The 23,951-nt window shown below is 40.7% G+C and overlaps 1 protein-coding gene across 2 annotated transcripts in view; it reads left to right on the forward strand.

Annotated features, from left to right (window-relative positions):
• The first annotated feature begins 12,165 nt into the window (after positions 1-12,165).
• Positions 12,166-23,951, forward strand: part of LOC119912275 — a 13,701-nt gene continuing 1,915 nt past the window's right edge. The window contains exons 1-12 of one of the 2 annotated variants that reach the window (XM_038731402.1): positions 12,166-12,326; positions 12,461-12,940; positions 15,747-15,903; positions 16,065-16,153; positions 17,201-17,433; positions 18,437-18,534; positions 18,776-18,870; positions 19,494-19,641; positions 19,755-19,852; positions 20,153-20,388; positions 21,087-21,181; positions 21,443-22,662. In XM_038731402.1, the coding sequence (XP_038587330.1) occupies positions 12,197-12,326; positions 12,461-12,940; positions 15,747-15,903; positions 16,065-16,153; positions 17,201-17,433; positions 18,437-18,534; positions 18,776-18,870; positions 19,494-19,641; positions 19,755-19,852; positions 20,153-20,388; positions 21,087-21,181; positions 21,443-22,301 (2,718 nt within the window). In that variant the 5' untranslated portion in view covers positions 12,166-12,196 and the 3' untranslated portion in view covers positions 22,302-22,662. Of the gene's footprint in view, positions 12,327-12,427; positions 12,941-15,746; positions 15,904-16,064; positions 16,154-17,200; positions 17,434-18,436; positions 18,535-18,775; positions 18,871-19,493; positions 19,642-19,754; positions 19,853-20,152; positions 20,389-21,086; positions 21,182-21,442; positions 22,663-23,951 lie in introns of those variants that run through there. The other variant, XM_038731401.1, reaches the window with a different exon arrangement.

Consider the following 23,951-nt stretch of genomic DNA (forward strand, 5'->3'; position numbering starts at 1 on the left):
TATCTCCAAACCTGGACAGATAAAACTAAAATTGTCTGTACTGATAGACACTAGATGGAACAGAGTAAATACTAGTGTCTTCCCGTCTTTAAGGAATAGTTTGCCATTTTGGTAAATATACTTATTTGCTTCCTTTCCGAGAACGAGATGGATATCAGTCTAATATTGTTGTGTCAAGTAGCCTACAGAGCTGGTGTCACGATGTTGCTGGAAACAGGAGGAAATGGATAATAATGCTATTTATCATCAGCAAGTACACTTTCAGACACTCGATGGCTCTCAAATATAACCTAATAGTTGATTATCACTTCACCAAAAACGTTTGTTTCTACAATTCCACCGCATTCAATTACTGACACCTTTAAGCAAAATATTATTTATTTCAACAGTGCCAGCGCAAATGAAGTATTCACGTTAATGTTGGCTTCATGCTTTTCCTGGCTGAAGTTACGAGCTAAGTTCAAGTGCAATAGGAGCAAAACCTCCTGAATCAATAATAATATACTAATAAATGAACTGAACTAACGGAATTAATTATCTAACGTTCTGACAAGAATTTAGCACAACACTGCGAGACCATTCATTAAATTATCCTTTTAATAACATTACAAAAATGTAAATGTACTTTTATTTGTCACATACACATACATGTTGCGATATTCATCCTCTTCACCCTGCATTTAGCAGTGGGCAGCTGCTGTGCAGCCCCCTGGGACCAACTCCAGATCTTATGTCAGTGTCTGGTCAATACACTGACTGAAGAAACCTAACATGTTTTTGATGGTGGGGGAAACCGGAGCTCTCTGAGGAAATCCATACAGACACCATGCAAACTTCACACAACCCGCGACCTTCTTGCTGTGAGGCCACGGTGCTATAGGCTATACGTAACACTCACGTTACGTTCTAGTTTCCCACTTTTTAATACATCTGAAAAGAGACAGCACGGTGTTTTTTGTCACCCACAGCAGGCGTGCAACAGCTTTTGTTGGGACAGGGATCTGCAACCTGTGGCTCTCTAGTGTCGTAGAGTGTGTGTGTGTGTGTGTGTGTACACTGTACACACAAACCTTAAATTATTTGCCATGTGCCCTTGTTAACAGTAAAGCAGTCATTGGCAGTGATTGCTGTCTACAAATGTTGTTCTGTTTATGGTGTGTGTGCACTGTAACTTAATTTGTGTTAAGTGATGTAACGTTGAGTTACACTGAGAGCAATGTAAGACCAGACTCAAATTCCTCGCAACTTTAAGTGTAAACATTCCTGGCCTTTAAAAGTTTTATATCTCAGGCCCTATACATTGCTCAAAAATATAGAAATGAGAAACGTTAACAGATTATCATACTTTAGCTGCTCTAAAGGTGTTTCATTCTACGTAACTTACCCACATCTTCGTGCTTCGGTTCTCAGGCTTATCCACAGACTGTTGTTCAAGCTTACGGTAACGTTAACTAGTTAGCCTAAGCTAGCTAGTTTCGCCTGTTTCGCCTTAACTGGGCGGCACAGAACAAGGCCTGACAACCGAAACACAATGCAAGATTTCGATTTACAGCAACAAATACTATATAAAACCCAGAGACTACATCAACATTTTCTTCAAACGGCCAGGGGGTTTTGCTAACATTAACTAATGTTATAGCACCCACTGGCGCCAAACGTTTAGTTAAAGGGACTATATGTAAGTAAATATGTAAATTTTCATTGCCTTATTATTAATGGCCTCAAAACTCACTTAGAAATGAAGCACAAGCCTGTTTTCTCCTTTGCTTGCATCACCACTATTCTGCTTTTAATGTGAGGTCTCCGGGTCGGATTCAGCTCTGTACGCGCTCCCGAGCTTCTCTCAGACTACAACACGGCAGCTCACGACATGCAGTCCACTAACACCATAAAACAACCGGCTCACAGCAAAACACAGGCTCCACGTAAGGATACAAAACAACAATAAAGGTTTATGTTCTGAAGCCCATCAGAACAAACGGATTCAAATGATGTTGAGTAAGAACAAAGTGAGCATTAGTAAAGCTGGAGAAACACAGAGAAAGTCATATTAGCTCGCCGGCTAACGCCGAGCAGTTGCTAATGTTATCCGGTTCAAAGTTAGATCGCTTTCCACATAACTAACACCAACTAATGCGGCCCATGTTACTATCCTGTATACCACTGTTGATTTAGCTTGCAAGAAAGGATGTAACGGCAAAAAGTACATGTGGAGCGATTTGTTTATTAACGTTAGCATGTAGTGATGCCGCCAGCAGCAGCCAGTTAACGCTACAGTAGCTCGGACCTGCTGCTGTTTGCTTCATAACGTTCAGTTTAGGTTTATTGCGGTTTTACTAATACTCAGGTACATAGCTTCTCCTCTCAGTCGCTGTAACTAACGTAACCCACATAATATAAAACACTGCAACAAAACACAGAGGAAGAGCCATGCACTACCGTTAACACTACAGTAAAGTCACAATCTCATTATAATATTCAGTCCTGCTCACTACCCATTTCATTATCATCCAGTACATGTAGCTGTGCTGACATTGCTGAGCCTCCAGTGACCGATTCACAGATTGTAAAGATGATTACAGAAAAGCAACAGGCGAGCTAACGATGTAGCACGTCGGCTAAATGCTTACAGTGGGAGTTTACCTGAGTTTCCAGCTCTCTGTTCTCCCTGCCTGTCTATAGCCGCTGCCACTCTGCCTTTTTTCTGGAGTATTGTGTCAATATGCCGGTGTCTCGCTGCGCTGAATGAAAGGTACGGTGCCGGTGTTGATCTGCCTCTGAGCCGGGAACATTGAAGTAACGGAGCCTGAACATGTCTGTGTGAATAGCAACACCCGACATGCAGGTGTTTCTGCGTTTATTGCAGGGTTTCTGTATGAAAGCAGTTGTGTTTTGGATTATGCTCACTCATTCAAGCGAGCACGCGTACAAGCACACGCCTGGTTGCAATCTTAAAACCACACCGCTAGTGGCCGCTGGAAACTACATGATGCCCCTTTAAATAAAGACATTCTGAATTCAGATAAACTCAAAACTTCTGTAAAACAGTGACAACACAATCAAACTACTTGGATTTCGACAACCTTTCACCAGACATTGTCAGTTTAACATTGATTGGTGGGCTTGTCATTTGAGATTCAATGGGCTTCCACAGCTCATCATCGATAAGGAGGATGCGGTCGTCATCCACCAGGAACCGAATAGTACCTGGACTCCCAGCCACATCCACTACACCGAAGGCATCGACGGTGTCATGCGCTTTCACACTAAGCTCCTGTGGAGACAAAGTAAACGTCAGGTACTGTTATATATATATATATATAGTTATAAATATCCTAACAGGCTTTGAATGGTTGAATCTTACTTAAACCATGTTTTCTCTCCTGTTTAACCATAACTGTATTTACCTTCTTATTTATTTTTAATTGTCATGTGAAATCAATTTACAAAGTGGAAAATCACAATAGATCCAGCAGACTGTGAGAATGTGAATGTTTAACATCAACATGTTAAACATTTTAAATCAACTGTATATGAAATCAAGCTGACTGCATAGGCCTACACTTTCGCAAGAAAGTATATCGGTATATACGTATATTTTCAAAATGTGACTGTGTAATGATTCTCTTAGGCACCAACAGAGATCAGATAGAGAGAGAAGGGTAATTTGTGAGATCGACAGAGAGGGATGGAGAATGAGAAAGAGATAGACTGGTAGCAGTATTATTAAAAATAGTGGTACTGCTGGTGCTGTCATTATCAAAGTCACCACCCTTCAACATATACATTACTGAGGATACTAGTTCTCTAAATCAGCGCCTCTAGAGGTGTCGGCTGCACTCAGGGGTGAGGGAGAGACGGCTTTTGCTGTGCAGTGCCATGGGGACATGTGGCCCACATTGAAATACAAGACTTAAACAGATGACTGTGAATAGACAGTTTGATTTTTATTTGTTACACAAGCGTTGCACTGCTGTGTGTAGGCCTAACCATGTGTATTATATAATGACTGAATGTGATTACTAAGTTTACAAGAAATAATGTCCTCTGTGAGAACAAAACCCCTCTTGTTTTTTGTTTTTGACAAAAAAAACAGCTTTGCGTAAGCCTTTGGAGAGAAGCATTAATCTTTCCCTGGAAATGGGAGAAGTGCACCTGACCCACCTCAAGTGAGGGTCATCTGGAAATGGCTTTAGACTACAATCCACAACGTTCACAATGCTGGAGATAGATCTTTCATTGTTGTTAACATAGAGGATTTTATTGCTAAGATCTAAGCTAAATCTACAACTTAAATATCTTGGACTATTAACTCAAACCCCAGGCATGACTTTAACTCTACTAGATGAGGAATGTATTGCATGATTATGTGGCTTAATAGATACTGTAATCCTTTGGGGCAGCACCCCCCTATCCATTATCCAGGTACCTTACTGCCCCCATCAAATAAAATGTAAGCTAAGAAGCATACAAGGCTTCTCCAAGCTCCCCCCCGGTTCCTCCCACCACAGTACCATCTATCTTTCCCTGTATATAGCCCATTACTTAAGAGGAAAAAAGGTGAAGACGAAAAATCAAGGTAAAGCTACAGGGATGCTTTAACTGTATGGATTGGTCTGTGTTTTATGACTCTGCCTCAAATATTGATGAACTCACTGACACTTAATGCAGTTACATCGTATTTTGTGAAGACACTGTCATTCCAAAAAAGCATGTCAAACTGTACCGAAATAACAAGCCGAAGGTTACTAAATCCCTAATCCTAAACAAAAAAAACATAGGGCCTCCCTTAAAGGTGAGGAGTCAGAAAAAAACAGGGGCTATGGGAGAGGTCAGAGCAGAAATTAGGAGGGCCAAGTTACAATTTAATGCTGTTTTTCCATTACCAGTGCCAGCTCGACTCGATTGGTGGGAGTCTTCCCCAGCCGCCACTTGCAGTGAATAGTGACGATTCTCTCTGACCAATCAGTTGTCCGCTGTGTTTTCACGTCACATTTTAGTATCGCCTCAGCTCGCTTGGAACCTCGACAGAGTGATACCAAAAAAAAAGTACCTGGTAGCAGGTACAGGTACAACATTTCTACATTACAGAACTAAAAAAAAAGGCGAGTAGAGTTGACACGAAATAAGTTCGAGCAGAATTTAAGCTGCAATAACTTAGGATACTAATAAAAATAAAAATTCTGCTGCAGTTTGTAAGAAGGGTCAGCAACATTTGTATTTCCTCAGGAAGTTAAATGTTTGTGATGTTGACATGACAATTATGTGTTTGTTTTATAAATCTTTTATTGAATCTGTTACTTTTCTATGATTGAACATTAGGAACAAAAACCACATAAACAATATTGTGAAGGTGGCTGGTTACATTATCGGTGTCTCACAGACTCTGATGACTGCTATCTTTGACCAGCAGGTTCTCTGTGAGTCCAGCTCTGTACTAAACTGCTAAACCATCCTCTACATTCTGAGTTACAGACAGACAACTAGAGACAGAGACAAACATACAGTGAGCGACGAGCAGAGAGTCAGATTAAGACGATTAAGACTGCGTCATTCAGTCAGAGACAGGAACAAACAGACACACAGGAAGACATCGACAGGCAGTCAGACAATGTTAGAGAGACAGAAAGACAGTGAGAGATTTAGATTTTTATTTTAACGATATTTCAACAAGCAATTTAAAAAAGTACAATAAGCATCGATATAAATAAATAAGTACTCAAAGAAAGAGCACATTACAACAACTCCACTGGAAAAATGAGTTTGTAATGAATTGGTTTTCTCTGACAGAGCACAAAACATCACCATAAACCCAGATTATGCAGAAATGATCTAAGTCCTTCATTTCTTTGTAATAATTAAAATCAATCATCATTCTAGCTTTCACCATCCTAGTAAACAGTAATTTTACATCAACATGCACTTAGTCATCAACCTTTCTTTTTCTGCTTACATAAATGGCCATCTTTGTTTGTCCCAAGATAAAGTTCAGGAGTTGACATTTGTATTTTGCAGACTGTTTATATTTAAAACCAAGAATAAACATCTGCTTGGAGAAAAACTATCCTACCTTTCTGAATAAACTCTCCAACAGCAGAAACAGTGGAACCAGACACACACACTCCGAGAAACAGTGTAACACCGTTTCTTTGTAGGGAAAAAAAGGACATGTATTACATGAACCTCGATTAATGACGGCTACTATCCCATGTAAAACTCTCCAATGTAAATCAGCTACTTTCTTTATTAGCGGTGGCTTATATAGACTCCTCCAAGCAGGTCTGACATCATCTCCCAAACACAGATGACCTCGCCAAGATGTGTAAACCCTTTTTGTGCAGTTTATTCTTGTTAAGACATTTAACCATCATTCTGTACATGGCTTTACCTTTCATCTCTTTCAACTTTAAGAACGTGTGACTTTCTTCACCAAAAAGAGTCCCAACACAGTTTTCAAGGCTGGGACAAATACTTAAACTTGAAAAGGATCAGTTATCTGAGGCACAATCAGTCCTTTACAGTAATCATTCAGCATAAAGCATTCATGTCCGGTCAGACACCGTTTCCAGTGTTAGAGCAGCTTGCTGATGATCCTGACAGATCTTATTCCCAGAGCAGCTGCTAGGGCAGCTGAATTGTCCAAATCAGGTCCAGCAATGTTTACTACAGATCCAAAGGATAGAATCCTAGCTCTGTAGAAAACCTCTGTAAACGCTGATCCTGTCCAGCAGGGGGTGTCTAAGCGTCCTCCAGGCACCACAGGCTCCTGCAACAACCAGTACAAAGAGTTTTCTTGCACTCTCCTTCACCAACATTTTCCACATCTTGAAAACTCCATGGTAGAAAACTGGCAACGTTTGGTACGTCGGAGTCTTTAAATCCATCAGAAACAGAGAATCATGTAATCCCAGACCATGAAACTGCTGCAGAACTATATGTGCCAGTGGTCTCCACACAAAGTCTTTAGGGCCCTACAGAAGTCTCTGAATAAACTAAAGGCGGAAAGCAGCACCTCTACTGGATAAATGTATGAGTCCTTGTCTTCCCTCTTCTATTGGAAGAAAAAGAACAGCCTGAGGAATCCAGTGCAATTTATCCCAAAAGAAATAAACCAAAACAGCTTCAATTTATTAAAGTTTAAATGGGGGTCCACACATGTTAATTTGTACCATAATGAGGAGGACACTAAATTGGTAAAAGCCATTTCCATTTTTTGAGCAGATATTCTAGTTTTTCTTAAACATTTTCCCAGTTCTTGTCTAGTATTTATTCTTCACTCCCAAGTACTTTATCCCTCCTTTTTTCCAAGTTAAACCTTCTGGTAAAACTAGACTTTCTTCCAACTTTTTCCCAACCAGAACAGCTTCACTTTTTTTTCAAATTTACTTAAGCAGAGGATATTTTATTTACCACGTAGACGTAGACAACGCCTAAAATAACATACCCCAAATAAATCAGTAATATCTCCTCAACCATTAGGCCTAGATGCATAATTCTGGTCTCCTTTGAAAGGTCAGAAGCAAAGGAATATAAATCCATTGTATATTAACATATTTATTTTACTATTACAGACTACATGGAGATGCAATAGAGACGAAAACTGATATTTTCATCCTCGCGTGGTAAAAAACCCTATATTTTAATGCAATAAACCATCAAAACCATCATAAGATAGATTATAATGCACCTGAATATCTTCTAATACACCTGGAATACAACTATAACTGTAAATTTGATGAAAAGACACTGATATACAACAGTTATTACACAATCTTTCAAAAATATACCAGGCGTATGTCCATGTTTTGGCCATATTTACTGTTTATATGTTCACTTTTATTGGGAGTTATCTTCAAAACATTATTTCTCTCCATACAACCACATTCCAAGTAACATAAAGCTTCCAAAACATTGAAATATTGATAAAAGCAGTCAACATATATGACCAAAAGCACTCCCATGCTTTACAGGCGATAGCTTGAGAACAGAACATCCTACAGGGCTGCAAGTGCGCTCTTTCTTTTTGTCTCTACGGGTCACCAGCAGAGGCCGATAAAGACCACCTCCACCAAGGCAAACTCTCAAAGACTCTTCTTCTCTACTTCAATATGACAACAGAATCGAAACTTACCGACGAAGCCAACCTCACCAAGATGGCTGCCCATACAGTTCATTCAGGGACAATTCTTCATTCAACACTGCATTGGTCTCGGCATCCACCTGAGGTAGTCCATCAAAGAAAGGTCCAGCCAACTCTAAATCCTCCACATATTCCTCTTGAAAGAGCTCTTTGTAGAAGACTGTGGCATATCTACGAATTTCAGGGGTTTCCATAATTATGGAACCATTTTCTGACCGTACAGAGTGAATGATCTTTCTCAGCCCGTTCTTTCGCTCCAAACTAAAGAAGAACTGTGAGGGAGCATCCATTAAAATGCCAATAGGCACTGTTTACCTTAACATTTGAATATGAAAGTAGCACTGAACAAGGCAATGATCAGACAAACCAACAGGTACTATACAACATGTTTTAAAGGAGACCTATTATGCTTTACCACATTTTATGACTTATCTACAGTGTTATAATGTTGGATGCTCATGTTAAACATGGCCAAAGTATTAAATAATGAGGTTAAAGCATTTATAAGAAATCACTGTGAGCAAAAACCTCAGGTTTCCTCCTGTTGAACGCTCTGTTTTGAACTGCTTTTTTCTACCAATGGCTCCTTTCTATGTAATATGGAGCCAGATGGAGCCGGCATGGCAACAACAACAGCCTGCTAACATGCTTCGGGTCTTGTCCAATCAGAAGACAGTGGGCTTTGAGAGGAGGGGCCTTAAAGAGACAGGAGCATCTACAGCTTGTTCAGACAGAGGCTGAAATGAAGCCCTACATGAAGAATCAGTATAAGAAAAAAATTTTTTTTTCTGAACTTTTAATCATGCAAAGCTGCCATACAGGAGTCACAGAACTACAATATAGGACTGGAAAAGCAGTATAATAGGTCTCCTTTTTAAAAAAAACACATGATGCTTTAAAAATGTCTATGAAGATTCTCAGTCATCCAGGTCATAGTTATCCAACGAAGGTTAAAGTCAAGGGCAACTGGACTTGGTTGAAGATCTTCCCTTGACTTTAACCTTCGTTGGATGCTTAAAACAATAAAAGCGATCAAGTCTGGCCAATGATAACAAATTATCCTTGCAGTGACTCCAAGTGTACCGCCTGTCATTCCTGTTAAAACATCTACAAACATCTTTTAACTCGTAGGTCTCAAGTAGTCTGGCAGATGAGGCAGGATGAGGCTCAAAGTGATATCTGTCTAATTTGGCATTTTCGGTGCATTTAAAATCACCTCCCAGAAACAAGAAATCATCAGTACAATTTTGAATAGCATCACACAAAACATTTTTAAAAATCATTCTATCGTTGCACAAAACTGGAGCATAAACACTTAAAAAAATCAATTTCATATTTTCATAATGTACTTTAACTTTTAGAATATGGCCACACATTATTTCATCTACCTCAACATAACTAGGATTAAAGCCCTTTGCCAACAGGACACCCACTCCGCCACTATTAGATCATTTATGGCTCAGGATAACTTTTCCAGCCCACTCTTTCTTCCAGTTCCTTTCATTCCCGGGATCACTGTGAGTTTCTTGTTCAAGAAACACATCTAGATTTTTTAGTCCCATCAATTTAAAAATAGAAGCTCATTTTACATCGCTTCTTGCTCCATTGATATTTAGAGATCCTATTTTTAATTTATCCATATGATAGAGAGTGTCCACTACAACAAAAACACATATTAGTATGTGTAGAAGCATTACAGACGTAATCATCATCCTCAATCAGTTGAGCTCTGACTTTTTTCACAATTTTCCAAAGCCGATAGATCTCTTGGTCGCCAAAACCCTCCTCTTCCTTACCAGCCTTGCCACAGACCTGACAAAGCTTCTCAGATCAGGAAAAAAATTCTCAGTCTTAACTGCCCTTTGTCCTTTAGTTTCCATCAGAAGTTTCTTTATTTTCTCAAGGGGGTAAAAATTTAACCCAACCTGTAACTGCCTCCATTCACCCTCATCATCATTGTCTGATACGTCCTCCAGCACTTTCTTAGTCTTTGCACCACTCTTCTCTTTATCCAGAAATTTTCTTTTACTTGATTTATTTGGGACACATACCTCCTCATCCATGTTTTCATCCACTTGTACCTTATTAACCACACTATCAACACTCTGACTCTTTCGCATTTCTTCCTGTCTGTCTGTTTACTTTTCACAGACTTTTCACTGCTCTGGACATTTCTTTCTGTGTCAGATTTTTCTTTACCACCCTCAGCTTGACCCAGTTCCACATTCTGCTCGTCTGCTCTTGTCTCCTGTGCTTTGTCCGCGGACCCCGGTGCACCAAGTGATTCTGACTGCTGGCTGCAGGGGGTGGGGCTTCAGGTGAACCCAAACTGCATGAGGGTAGTGCTGTGCGATACCACTTAATTCCTATCTGATCCAATACCAAATAATACCCAGCCTGGTATTGCCGATACCAATACCAATAATTACACCTATCAACTGGGTATAATTAGACCATCCTGGTGACAGTAAGATACTAATAATAAAACACACACTCACTCCAAATGACTGAGTTCAGATATCGATCCTTTTATATGAGTATTGATCCTAGAGCAGGAAACGTTGGTATCAGAAATATCGATACTTTAGGATCGATCCGCACATCCCTACCTGAGGGTCAGGTTTAAATCATTCGTACTGTCTTTTGGAATCATAAACACGTGACATCTATGACAGACAACATGTTTTAATTTCGGCGATTTATACCCTAGCAAAACCATTTTAATAGGAGACACTAGCTGCCCGTCACTAGCGCGACAGTTCTTTGGCCAACTCTTAATTTTTTATAAAGATAGAAATCACGATATTTTTGGCTGGATTATAGCGGGAGAACAGCGGTGAAAAATCACAACACCATTTTCACCAATCACAACGTCTATACAGTCTATGCTCTAGCCTGATTGACAGGTTGCCATGGTAATGACTTGTTAATCATAGATAAACTCTGCTTTGTGGTCTATTTTAAAATAAATGGGTCCATAATTTACTAAATGAACCTCAGTTTGTGACTTGAAACTAGCAACTGAGACAATACACTCATCAGGAAAGTGTTTACTGGGGTAATTATTCAGCAGAGAAGTAGGGTCATTTTCCCATTATTTCTAATGGAGTCTGACTTATTTTTGCAACCAGAAGAGTCGTCCCCTGCTGGATTTTCAATACAGGTTTCAGGGACTTCCTCGGCTTCATATTGTAGACCGGAAGATTCCCGCTTGGGCTAGAGGTGACTCGTTCCCAAGGCACTGTATAAATTTAACCAGCGCTGTTGAAAAAGCTTAATAGGAATTGGCTGTTCACTTTCTCTGGGGAGTACATTTAGTTTTAAGACTGTTGTTTGCTAAACAAAGTTATCAGCCCTGTTAAAATGACAGTTAACGTGGATTACAGATGCACCTAGCTTAGCAAGCTAGCTAGCTCCGCACGCGGCCGCTAGCTCAACCGTCTCATCCAAATATGGTCACGTCCGGTGCCACTGGTTGCAAAAACTCAACAACGGCCAAACTTGAGGCTTCAAAACCGCAGTTCACAAACCAACAGGTGACACCACGACGACTACGTCCACTTCTTATATACAGTCTATATGGCCGACACGCTCTGTCGGCTCTTGTGCTAAATAATACGTGTGGTCCTCTGTTTGTCCAAATTTCACTTCTCTTCTTACTAGGCTACTACTTTCTAATACTACTACTACTACTTCTTGTTCTTCTCCTTATTCGTACGTATTCAACGTAGAACGCGTTCTGTACAGCTGAGAAACGAGAAAATTATCCCGATATCACAGGAAAATCGATGGCCGCTTAGGGCTTCCGTAGAAATGGATATTATATTGTATTTGTGTCAATAGATCCTCCTAAATATAACCCACTGGCCTAAATTACATTAGTGTACATCCATTTAGGTTCTTAAAGACACCTGAATGACAGAAAGGATATCATTTATTTTTGGTTTGTTATTGTTTTGTCCCCAGCCCACACTCCAGTACAATAGGTGGCGGTAATGCAGCGTTTCAGTTGGATGCCAACCAGCGTTAGACAAGAAAGAAGAAGAGGACGAAAACATGGAGGACAGGCTGATTGTCTCTGTGCGTGGGCACTCGGTATTATACGACTCATCTTCGTACCTGTACAGAGACCGGGCAGAGAGGGAGATGGCTTGGTGCAAAGTCAGCGAGGAGGTGGGACTATCCGGTAAGTTGTGAAAAGAAGCGCGTCCAGCAACCGGCTGTGCTTTAAGTTAGTTGTAAGTTAGTTAGTATTTAAAACCTTTTTTTTTTTTTTTTAATTAACAGCATTCAGCAGGTCGTGTTTGTGTTTCTTGTCAGAGGAGATATGCAGGAGGAAGTGGAGGGGCCTCCGGGACACGTATCTGAAGGAGAAGAGGAAGGAGATCGAGAAGAGAAACGTGTGCGGGAAACGGTGGAAGCACTCCGAGGTCCTGTCTTTCCTCGACCCCTTCTTTAACGTCACCCCGAGAGAAACCAGGTGTAACGACAAGGTGCGGGAGGTCGAGGAAGACGACGGGACCTCAGAGTCCAACTTTACAGACTGTCAGAAGAAAATGGCGACGGGTAACGGTCCGTTTGTGTCCTCGGCGGACCGTGTGGACCAACTGGCCAAAGCGGAGATCCTGAGAGGATTCATCGCAGAGAAACTGACAACAGCCGCGCAGGAAATCTTCGCGGTTGTGGAGAGAACCGTAGCCGGGTACGAGGAGGAGGCTTCGGGTCTGAGGCAGGAGATCGACCGGCAGAGGAGGCAGCTGGAGGCGGTGCTGCAGCCTCGGGTCTCTCTCTGTAGGACAGGTGGGAACAGACGCTGTGCACCAAACTCCATATAAAAATCTGATGATTTAATATCACATAAATCTGAACTAGTGTCCACATGGAGGAAAAGTACTCTGCAGTGATGCTGTCTTGGGCAAGTGGCAGAAAGTAACAAAGTACAGTTACCCAAAGATACTCGTACATTACTTGAATATTTCAATTTTCTGATACTCAATACTTCTTTCCTCCTACATTTCAATGGCAAATATTTTGCTTTTTAATCCACTACATGATCACTGTAGATACTCTAAAGATTCAGGTTAATGTTACAAAATATAAACTAATACATGATGTCATATCATAGATTAAACTAACATTATTATCAAGTCATTAAAATGAGCTGCACCTTTACCAGCTGCAACATTTAAGTGAACACACTAGCACTTTCACCTGGATTGTAATTATTGATTCAAATCAATCAAACATTTATTTCTATAGCGCTTTACAACAACCGTCAGGTATCCAAAGTGCTTCACATCATAGAATATAGTAAAACAGCATATCATACAATAGATCTGTATAACAAAAAGAAACAAGAAAAAGGAAATTGTCACACCACTACTGCGTATTAAAAGCCATTCTAAACAGGTGGGTTTTAAGTTTAGACCTAAAAATACTTTCATCTGCAATTGTGATCACCCCGCTGCTTATACTTCCACCTTGGGACTTTTGAAACCAATTGGTTTGAAGACCGAAACGACCGGCTGTGCTCACGCAGGGTTAAAATCTCAGTTAAGTACTCCGGGGCCAGGCCATTTTGGGGATTTTAAAACGAACAGCAAAATCTTAAAATTTATTCTATACTGCACTGGGAGTGTAGAGGACGGGAGTGATGCGAGCACGCCTAGATGTATTTGTTAAAAACCGAGCAGCGAGCAGTGAGATGAAGCATTGATTTAAACCAACATAAAGAGCATTACAATAATCCAACCTCGAACTAATAAAGGCATGAATCACTTTTTCTAGGTCATGCCTGTTAAGAAAAGGCTTAACTTTAGATAGAAGATGAGGCTTATCAGATTATGAATTATAATACACTAAAATAATGGATATTGTTTAAAATAGGCCATTCTGCATAATGAGTACTTTTACTTTTGCTGCTTTAAGTATATTTTGATTCTAATACTCTTGTGTTTTTACTTTAGTAATTTATTATTACTAACGTAGAAGTCCTGCCGTGAAAATCTTAAACTTAAGTAAGTCTCATCAGCTTCAAGTAGGTAAAGTAGTAAAAGTGTTGGTTCTCCAGTTATATGTCCCCTGTGACTGATTGATTGAATTACAATCCTTTACATTAATTGGTGACATTGTTAGATACTGATTAGGGATGGGCGACTATCCTGATTGTCAGGTCGTCATGGTAGCGACATGTTAATCACAATGAAGGCCCGCCCAAAAGCATACACTGCATTATCGTATGTTTCCGCTAAATAGGACCATAATTTATTCAATGAACATCATGCTGTGTTGAAGAACACTTGAAACTAGCGACTGAGACCATAAACTCGTTATGAAAGTGTTTACGGAGGTTAAATAATTCAGCTGAGAAGTAGCAACATTTTACCATTATTTCTAAAGGACTCGCCCCCTGCTGGCCGAATGCAGGTTTAAGTTCTGTCTGCATGGTTTCACTTTCAGACCCAGAGGTTGCCGCTTGATTGAGATTAGAGAAATAACATTTGACAACCACAACTCTGGATTGGACAACGTTGCGCGCCAAGAGCTGCAAAAGAACTGCGGGATGTTGAGTTTCTAATTAATTTATTTTAAATACTAATGTTTTTGTTGCTAGTTCAACTGTCCCGATGTTACGTTTTACTGGCCATCGGCCCACTGCCCAACACGCGCACACACACAGGGAGAGACAAAGAGAGTGTTTAATGTAAATTTTATCTGAAAAGTAACGAAAGTCTGTCAAATTAATGTGGCGGAGTTAAAAATGATGACACCTCACAGTCTGCACGGGCTGTGGTTTGGACACCGCTTATTTCTTTACCTTGCCTACTGATGTAAAGTCTTCTTTGTGGTGAGTAACATATATACTGATGGATAAATGAACAATTCAGTCCTTTATCTCTGATCCAGATGAACCTGTATGTGGAGAGGAAGGGGCAGGAGTATGTGGACTCGTATGTCCGTCACACGTACTTAAGTACAAATTTGATGCCGTCCTTCTTTGTTTACTTGTCTACTGTTTTTCTTGCCACTTTCTGCTTCTACTCCGCTTCTTCTTTTTAACACACACAACATATGAAGAGTGTACAAAATGTGATGTTTTGTTATAAGTTAACCACCAGTTTATAAAAGTACAGCTGAAACAATTTGCTGATTCAATTAGTCGACGACCAAACAGTTAATTGAATGCTTTTTGATCGTTTTGTTAACCTTTCATATAGAAACATTTCACGGTTCCAGATTCACAAATTTGCTTAAGTTTCGGACGGTTTGGACACAACCAGCATTGTGAAGGTGTCACTTTGATTTAATCATTTAATGGAGAAAATAATCAACATATTTATCCATTATGAAACACTTTTTTTGCAGTCCCAGACAAAATAGGTAGCTATATAGCTCCTCAACAACTAAAGCAGTAAAATCCTGCCTTTTCATTAACATATGAGTAATAATCATCTGCTGATAGAATATATAGAAGTAGAAAAGTGGGGACATTTTGCTGCTTTGACTACGTTATGTTGAATACTTTAACATTTTATAATTATATTTCCATACTTTGTACATGGCAAAAAATAATTTTTTATAATCGTTCTGTCTTTGGTTTGTTCAGGTGCGGAGGACTCGGGGAGCCAGTGCATTTTAGAAAAAATTGTGAAAAAGAAGGTCGAGGAGGAGGAGGAGGAGGAGTCAGCTGAGGAGCCCGAACAGAGCACCAGTCTAGATGAGGAGGATCTGTCGGACCCGGATTATCAGCTAACAAATACAAGGTTCAAATATAATATGATGTTACCACATAATACGTTTCCTTGGGAGTGAGACGGACAGATTTTAGCATGTGGTGGACAAACGCTGACACACACAGAACTACATTAAATGGATTGTTGATTTTTTTTCTTTTTTTTTCCTTGACTGAATTATTTCTTTTCAGATGCCAGTTTGTGCAGAGGGAGCGTGGTCATCTAAACCTCAGAGTCTGTCTGTTGAAGGACTGCCGGACCAATGTGCTCTCAAAATACGGTAAGAGTCCAACAGAAAAGTGAAATGTCCTTATTAGGTACAGCTAGTAGGGGTGGGAGAAATAATCGGTTCTTAGATGCATCGCGATGTGGACGTGAAAGATTATGAATTGATTAACTAATGTCTGGCCGAGCAAGTGAGAGAGAGAGCGGCAGAACGTGACGGTGAAAGTTAGCGGAGAAATATATTAGCAGTAAGTTTCTGTCTGGTAGTGCCGCATAGGTCACTGTTTGTCCGTTAATAAAAGTCTGTAGTTTCCCCAACGGCTGGAAAAGTGAAGGCTGTTGGCGCGAGCTAACATCTCCCCTGTACAAGGGCCTGCCCTCTGCCCCCCCTTGACTTTTTGTTGTTCTGTAACTATGTGTAAAGTGTCCTTGGGTCCAGTGAAATGGGCTAAAATATTTATTTATTTATGTAACGTTAGCCTAATTAGTAACTAAGTAGCCTAATTAATTATCAGCTGTGTGTCAGTACTAACTAACCTACTAGTCAAGGGTTGAGAACATCTGGTAGAAGCTTAGACTAAACTGGTGTACAGCTCTGTCCTGTGTACACATACTGAACATCCTGATAATTATATATCAGTTTTCAGTCTGACAGCTGGTTGGGACCATAAAGCTGAGGTTAATAAAGTAAATTATGGATGCAAACTAGTCCTTTTAGTCGAATTAGCAGATGTTTCTTTTGGATTTTAATGCTGAAATTAAATGAGATTCCCACCCCTAACGGCTAGCTAGATTAAAGTCCTGCAATAAATCCTCCTTCATGACGGTTATAATGTTTAGATTGTGTTGATCATTTTGGAGGATGTAGTTTGTGCTGCTGTCGAGCTGTATTGTGTTATGCGAAGAGGTGTTTGTTAACACTGCCAACAACGGTGGGAACGCACACAACAGTGGGCTGAAGGAACCTTTTAGTTCCTTGAAGAGAGATCTGGGGACTTAAAAGTCCTGGTGAAAAAGCAGCTTTACATATTCACTGCATTTGTAAAGGATTTTTTGCTGATTATCAGGAAGATTGGTTACTTACTTTTGGATTGCATGTTAGTGTTAAGGTCCCCGATGCAACGCCTGAGGTGTCCTCGAGGCCTGCAGGAGTCCGAATTCCTGGATATTCTGAGGTCCACCTTCCCTCAACTGACCGGACAGTTTGATGCCTTCACAGCTGACTCGACCAGGATACTGGCCCCACTGAAACTAAAGACAATGACACCAGAGGTGATCAAATGGTCGATCAAATCCAGAGGGAAAGGAAGATCAGCCCTTTATCTGCGACCAAAGGTAGATCATCCCCTTGTTTTAACACCTGCACCATAATATGACACAAGTCTGGTGAAATAGTCCGACATGTGGTCCTGTGTGTGTGAATCACAGCCTGATATATCTTATTCCTCTGACCCATGGAGCTCCTTTTTGTTGTCCAAAAACTATTTAAAAAATTCACTGGTTGTCTTGTACCTTAATTACCATGAAAACACTCTGTTTTAGTGTGAAAGAGTCAATTGCGTCTGCAGAAGGAGACCGTGAGATGCGGCTGAAAGATCTGATATGCTAAGTTAGGGCTGGATGATTAATTGAAAAGTAATTAAAACTGAAATTCAGAGCGACTAACCAATGAAACTTTTCCGTTTTGGTTATTTAATCCTATTAAAGGAGACCTATCATTATGCTCTTCCAGTCCTATATTGTAGTTCTGTGACTCCTGTATAGCAGCTTTGCATGATTCAAAGTTAAACAATTTTTTTTTCCATCTTACACTGGCTCCTTCATGTCGGCCTTTATTTCAGCCTCTGTCTGAATGATGCTCCTGTCTCTTTAAGCCCCCCCCCCCCCCCCCCCCACCTGAAGCATGAACGGTGAGCGGTACAGATTGAGCGTTGATGTGCGGGGAAAATGACCGGGGTCGCCAGAATGCTACTATAGACACAAAAATAGAAACAAAAATCTTTGGTTGGTCATATTAGCAGAAACTTGATCACAACTCACAGGTCTGTGTCTTTTGTTGTTAAAAACATCGGCTTTAATAAATTTTGACAAATTAGTGAACAATATTTGAGAGAAATAGGCCTTTTATTTACACAGAGAAAGAGACCTTAGATCTTTTGAGTTCAGCTCAAAAGTGTTGCGTTTATAATGTTGTTCAGTCTAAATACAAACACACAATATAATCGCAATCGAGGTAAAGTGCCAGTGATTTTTAGGTCAAATCGTCCAGCCCTATGCGAAGTTCAAGACTGATTTTTAATGTGCATATTTCATGGTTTAAAAGTCTGATTTCTTGCAGAGAGCAAAAAAATCCCTGACGAGCCAAGAGCAACGTCCTTCTCCACAGACAAGAGACACCAATGACACAAGATACGATGAAAACAGGCCACATGCTAAGTGAGTCAAAAAAGACAAATGAGGACTGCGTGTTTTAAGAGCTGGGTGTCAATTATACTACCGTAGATACTAAATTGTTAAAAACAGTCAAGGATCAACTCATCAAACCATTCAAAATGCTGAAAATGTTTAACTCTGCGTTGAGTTCATCTTCTAACTATTTTCCTCATTGAGTACATTTTGATTGTGCCAGAGATTCAAGTGCAGTGAAATAATGGGACGTCTTATTTTCTACCTTCAGTTCCCAAACCAGTGCTGTAGAAAAAGTGGAGATCAATGAGGAGGATTGTCTGTCCAGCAACTCAGGATGGCAACTACAAGTGAAAATAGAGGAAGGTAATGATTGAGAACGACGTGGAATATCTGATGAATGTAAGTGCCCCATCTTCTGCTCGCTCTGCAGCTGAGAGCGAAGGGTACAATCTTGGCTTTGCGGCCAAATCAGCGGCTGTTACACGGTGGATCAATGTATTTTAGCATCACAACTAGGGCCGGGCGTTAATATCTGTATAATGAGGTACACAATAGAGATAGAGATATAAAATTACACAATACCGTTTATACCGATGTAGTTTGATGAGTTAATTAATGTGTTTCCGTAAAGTCCTGCGCCTCTCTCTGCCTCGCAGCCCCGCCCCTCCCTCTGCGTCTGCACGCAGCCATTTACTCACAAACTCTCAACAACATGGAGGGGGAGGAAAAAAAACAACGGTTCTGTCAGTGTTTCCCACACATTCACTTTACTTCGGCGGCCCGTCCAGGTCAGGAGTAAGAAAATAATCATTTGTTGCAGTCCGAGTCAAAATAGTTGAAAATGAGCTCCACCTACGACAGTCACATGGGGACGTTTTACTGCTTTGAGTACTGTTACTGTTAATACTTTAAGTACATGTTCCTGATTATTCTAAAAATACTTTATATATTGCAAAAATAACATTTTCTGATCTTTATTTTTCCAGATGTGGAAGACTTAGGGTGTCAGTACATCTTACACCACATTAAGGAAGAGGAGGGTGAAGATGAGGAGTCTGCAAAGGAGCCAGTGCAGACCACCAGTCCAGAAGAAGAGCATCCGGGGGACCCGGATGATCAAATACCAAATTCAAGGTTCAACAAATATGATATGATGTTACCACATAGTTTGTTTCTGTGGGAGTGAGACAGGAATTTGGGTATGTAGGGGGAATAACGCTGACACACAGAACTACATTTCCTTGCAGAGGTCAGTCTGTTCAGAGGAACTGCGGGATGTGGGCTCCTCTAAACCTCCGAGTCTGTCTGTTAGAGGACTCCCACACCACTGTGCTCTCAAAAGGCGGTAAGTGTCCAACAAAAAGTAAAATGTCCTGTCAGGATGTTGGGAGTGTGCATTGGAGGAAACACACAGTCTTGGAAAAAAAAATCTTCCTGAATACAGCTCATAATGTTCCTGTTAAATTTTTGACAAAAGCATCATACAAGAAATGCTGTATTATATTCTTTGCGTTCATTCAGGGCTTTTTTTGCTGATTCTCTGAAAGTTTGGTTACTTTTGGGTGGAAATTTCACTGTTGTGCAGTTTTGTCAGGATGACCATTTATTCTTTGAATACTGCGATGAATTTATTTGTTTGTGTTAGTGTTAAAGTCCCCATTGCTGGACCTGAGGTGTCCTCGAGGCCTGCAGGAGGACGACTTCCTGGACCTGCTGAGGTCCACCTTCCCTCAGCTAACAGGACGGTTTGATGCCTTTACAACCGACGCAACCAGAAAACTCTCCCCTCTGAAGCTAAAGACACTGACACCAGAGGAGATCCAAAGATCCATCAAATCCAGAGGGAAAGGAAGATCAGCAGCCCTTTATATTCGAGCACAGGTAGATCATGTACTTACTTCCCCGATGAGCTGTACCATAATATGAGACAATTTTCTCTCACATTTGCAGATCAAACCAGCAGCAGCTAACTGCTTAAATCCACTGACCGGAGCTAATCGCGGCCATTATAGTCAGTGGTTTTTGAGTCCACCAGACGCGGCCGCAGCGCGTCCCTGAAGCGTCCCTGAAGCGAATAGGTAGCAGGTCTATTTTTGCCGCTAGCCGTGTCAAGCAGCACAGAGCAGATTGAACCAGGCAGGAAGTCAGACACTGAGAATCTGGTGAATTTTCAAAATAAAACACCCAGTGGAGACTCCCGATCGAACAACAATAAACTCGATTAAAACAAACACAAAAAGAAATCATTTAACTATGTAGCCTACTTAACCATAGCAGAAACACAAAATGCAAACACTGGTTACCAAATCAGCAAAATTCAAGAGCTGTGAAGAAGGCAGTAGAAGCAAAAAAAAAGACAAATTAATAACACGTCAATAACGTGGGGCAGGCTGCATGCTCCGCTTCTGAAACGCTTCCAGTGGACTTTGAGGCCGGGCTATGGACGCATCAAAACCGTGGCGCAGCCGTAACGCGCCGTAGCCAGTGGATTCCCGGCGTAAAAGATCTGATTTGCTAAGTTAAAGTTTGAACTTTCATGTGCATATTTCATGGTTCAAAAGTCTGTTGGTTTCTTCCAGAGAGCAAACAAATCCCTGACAAGCCAAGAGCAACGTCCTCCGCAGGGGAAAGACACGGATGACACAAGAAATTATGAAAACAGGCCACATGCAAAGTGAGTTAAAAACAACACAAATGAGGACTGTATCTTTAAGAACTGGGTGTCTATAATACAAGCTAACTTACTAAATTGTTAGACATTAGAGGATCATTCTGCAGATATTATCTTCTCTTCTTGCATAAAGTGCTGGAATGCATAACTCGGTGTTTGAGATTATCTTTAAATGCATATCCTCATTAAGTACATGTTGATTGAAGATGAAAGTACATTGAAATAATGCGACTCTTTATTTTCTTCCTTCACTTCCCAAACCAGTGCTGTAGAAAAAGACAAAGAAGATCCTCTGTCCGCCATCTCGAGATGGCAACTACAAGTGAAAATAGAGGAAGACGAAGACCAAATTATATCTAAACTAATATTAGATCCAGCTGAGAGCGAAGTGCACAATGAAGATGGCGATGATGTTGATCGGGTGGAGGAAGATGAAGGAGATGACGACCGGAAACAAGACAAGAATGATGTGGAGCTGAGGGAGCGCGAAGATGAACAGAGCTCATCAAAGATGATGAGGAAGCGACGAGTCGAACATTCAGGAATCAAAACAAAGAAAAGGAAACGGGTGCAGTCGTCTCTGAATAAGAGTGACGCTCCTCTGTCCTGTAAAGTCTGCCGAGCTCTTCGTGGGTCAATGAACATGTTGATTAAACACGCCTGGAGTCATGTGGACGATCCAGAAAGGCTCTGCGGAGTTTGTGGAGAACATCCAGAGTCTGTAGAGGAGCTGAGGAGTCACCTTCAAAGTCACCAGAAAACACACCGCTGTGGAAAATCTTTCCTCACTGCGGTTGGTCTGAATGGTCATGCTGCTGTACACACAGGAGAGAGACCATACAAATGTGATGTCTGCCATAAAGCATTTAAGTTTAAGGCTAGTTTGAAGACTCACCGGTGGAAGCATGTGGAGGATAAACCACACAAATGTGATTACTGTGATCAGGCTTTTGCTTTCAAACAGCAGCTGAGGGTTCACAGCAGGACCCACACAGGTGAGAAGCCTTACAGCTGCGATGTGTGCGGAAAATCAGTCCGTGACTTTCGAGCTTTAGCTTATCACAAGTTGAGGCACACTGGGAAAAAACATTACGGCTGTCAGTTTGTTGGAAGCGTTTTTTAACTCCTCAACGTGAAAAATTCACACAAAAACGTACTTCTGATGTTTGCTGTAAGACATCTCCCAATCAAAGTTGGTTAAAGTTTCAGCTGGAAACACACAGCGAGGAGGTGGGATGGGATTGTCTTGTCAAGCATCTCTGAAGAGACGCATATTTGTCCACACTGCGGAGAGACCGTATAAATGCTCAGGTTGTGGATGAACCTTTAGCACTTGGAGTATTCTCAGAGGCCACCGTTCAGTCTTCAAACCGTTTGTCTGTGGGGTTTGTGGGAAAGCGTGCGCTCACCAAGAACACCTGATGGTCCACATGAGGACCCACAGCGGAGAGACACCTTACCAGTGCACCGTCTATGGCAAAGCCTTCACTGAGCGAAAACAGCCAGCAGTGGATGAACTGAAGACAGGAAGAGTCTGTAACTTTTCTAATGAATGGAGAGAAAAAACCCTCAGTGTTCATGTGTAATAATTTACACAAATGTGTCCAGTGGTTTTTATTTTAGGTTTCAGTAACCAGCATTTCAAGCTCACTTCATCATGTGTTGTACTGAGAAGAACATAAACATGATACTGCTGAAAGTTCTCAATGGTGGAAGAAGAAGTATTAAAATAGTTGTTATGTTTAATAATGTTTAATAATGTTACCAAGCTGCAAATGCAATGCTACTAACAACATTGCCCAGATGAGCTGAATTAACATTAACCAGACTTTAAATATTAATAATAAATATTTGATTTAATTCATTAGAATCACAAAAGAATTAGCGCTTAATTTTCTATAAAGATGTTATTTTGTTGAGGAAAAGGACAGAAAAAAAGTCACTAATCACATTTTTTGAAAAAAACCATGATCATAATTGTTTTAAATGTTCTACCTCAGATATGTTAATGATCTACTGTTTGGCATCAAGTGTTTTTCACGTTCTGACCGTAAAGAATTGTTTATCCACACAATTAACCGTGTGACCCTTCAATTTTCACTCTGGAGCAAACATCACTGATTTGACATTTATCTTGATAATTATCGATATCAAAGATATGAAATGTTTTTATCGTGATTACAGTCCACCCTTATGTTACCCTTCATTTCAACCAAGCGGAGTATTTCCAGAAAACGTGTCTGACATGAAAAATCTCCTGTCGTGTCTGAAGTTCATATAGTAGTACAAGTAACAAGTAGGGGGTTCACCCATCCACCTGCCTAATTCTGTCTGAAGGCTCTGACTCACTGTTTCAGACAGAGGATGTGTACAGGGCCAGTATAAGATAAGGAATTGTTTTAAACTGTGAATCATGCAAAACTATGTAGCTGCAACATAATAGTCCCCTTTAAATGAAGTGAGTATCATAGTGTAGAAAAGTCCTACAGTACAGATTTGGCATCAGTGTAACTTGAAGTGCTGAAGTAAAAGTACGTGTAATACTGCTGGGCAGCTTGTGAACGCGTTAGCAGCGTGGCTGTAGGCAGCGTCCGTCAGTCCACCACTTTGGTTCAGACTGAAATATCTCAGCTATTGTGGGAGAAAACCTTCAGCTGTTCAGGTCCTCTGGAGGCAGTGTGATGCTTGGGTGATGTACTGCTAGGAAACCTTGGGTGATGCTATTCATGTGGATGTTACTTGACACGTACCACCTACCTAAGCATTGTTGCAC

Source organism: Micropterus salmoides, unplaced genomic scaffold, assembly GCF_014851395.1.
Source record: "Micropterus salmoides isolate LMB-PRFRI ecotype aquatic unplaced genomic scaffold, ASM1485139v1 Ms_hic_scaffold_2, whole genome shotgun sequence".
Classification (NCBI taxonomy): Eukaryota; Metazoa; Chordata; class Actinopteri; order Centrarchiformes; family Centrarchidae; genus Micropterus; species Micropterus salmoides.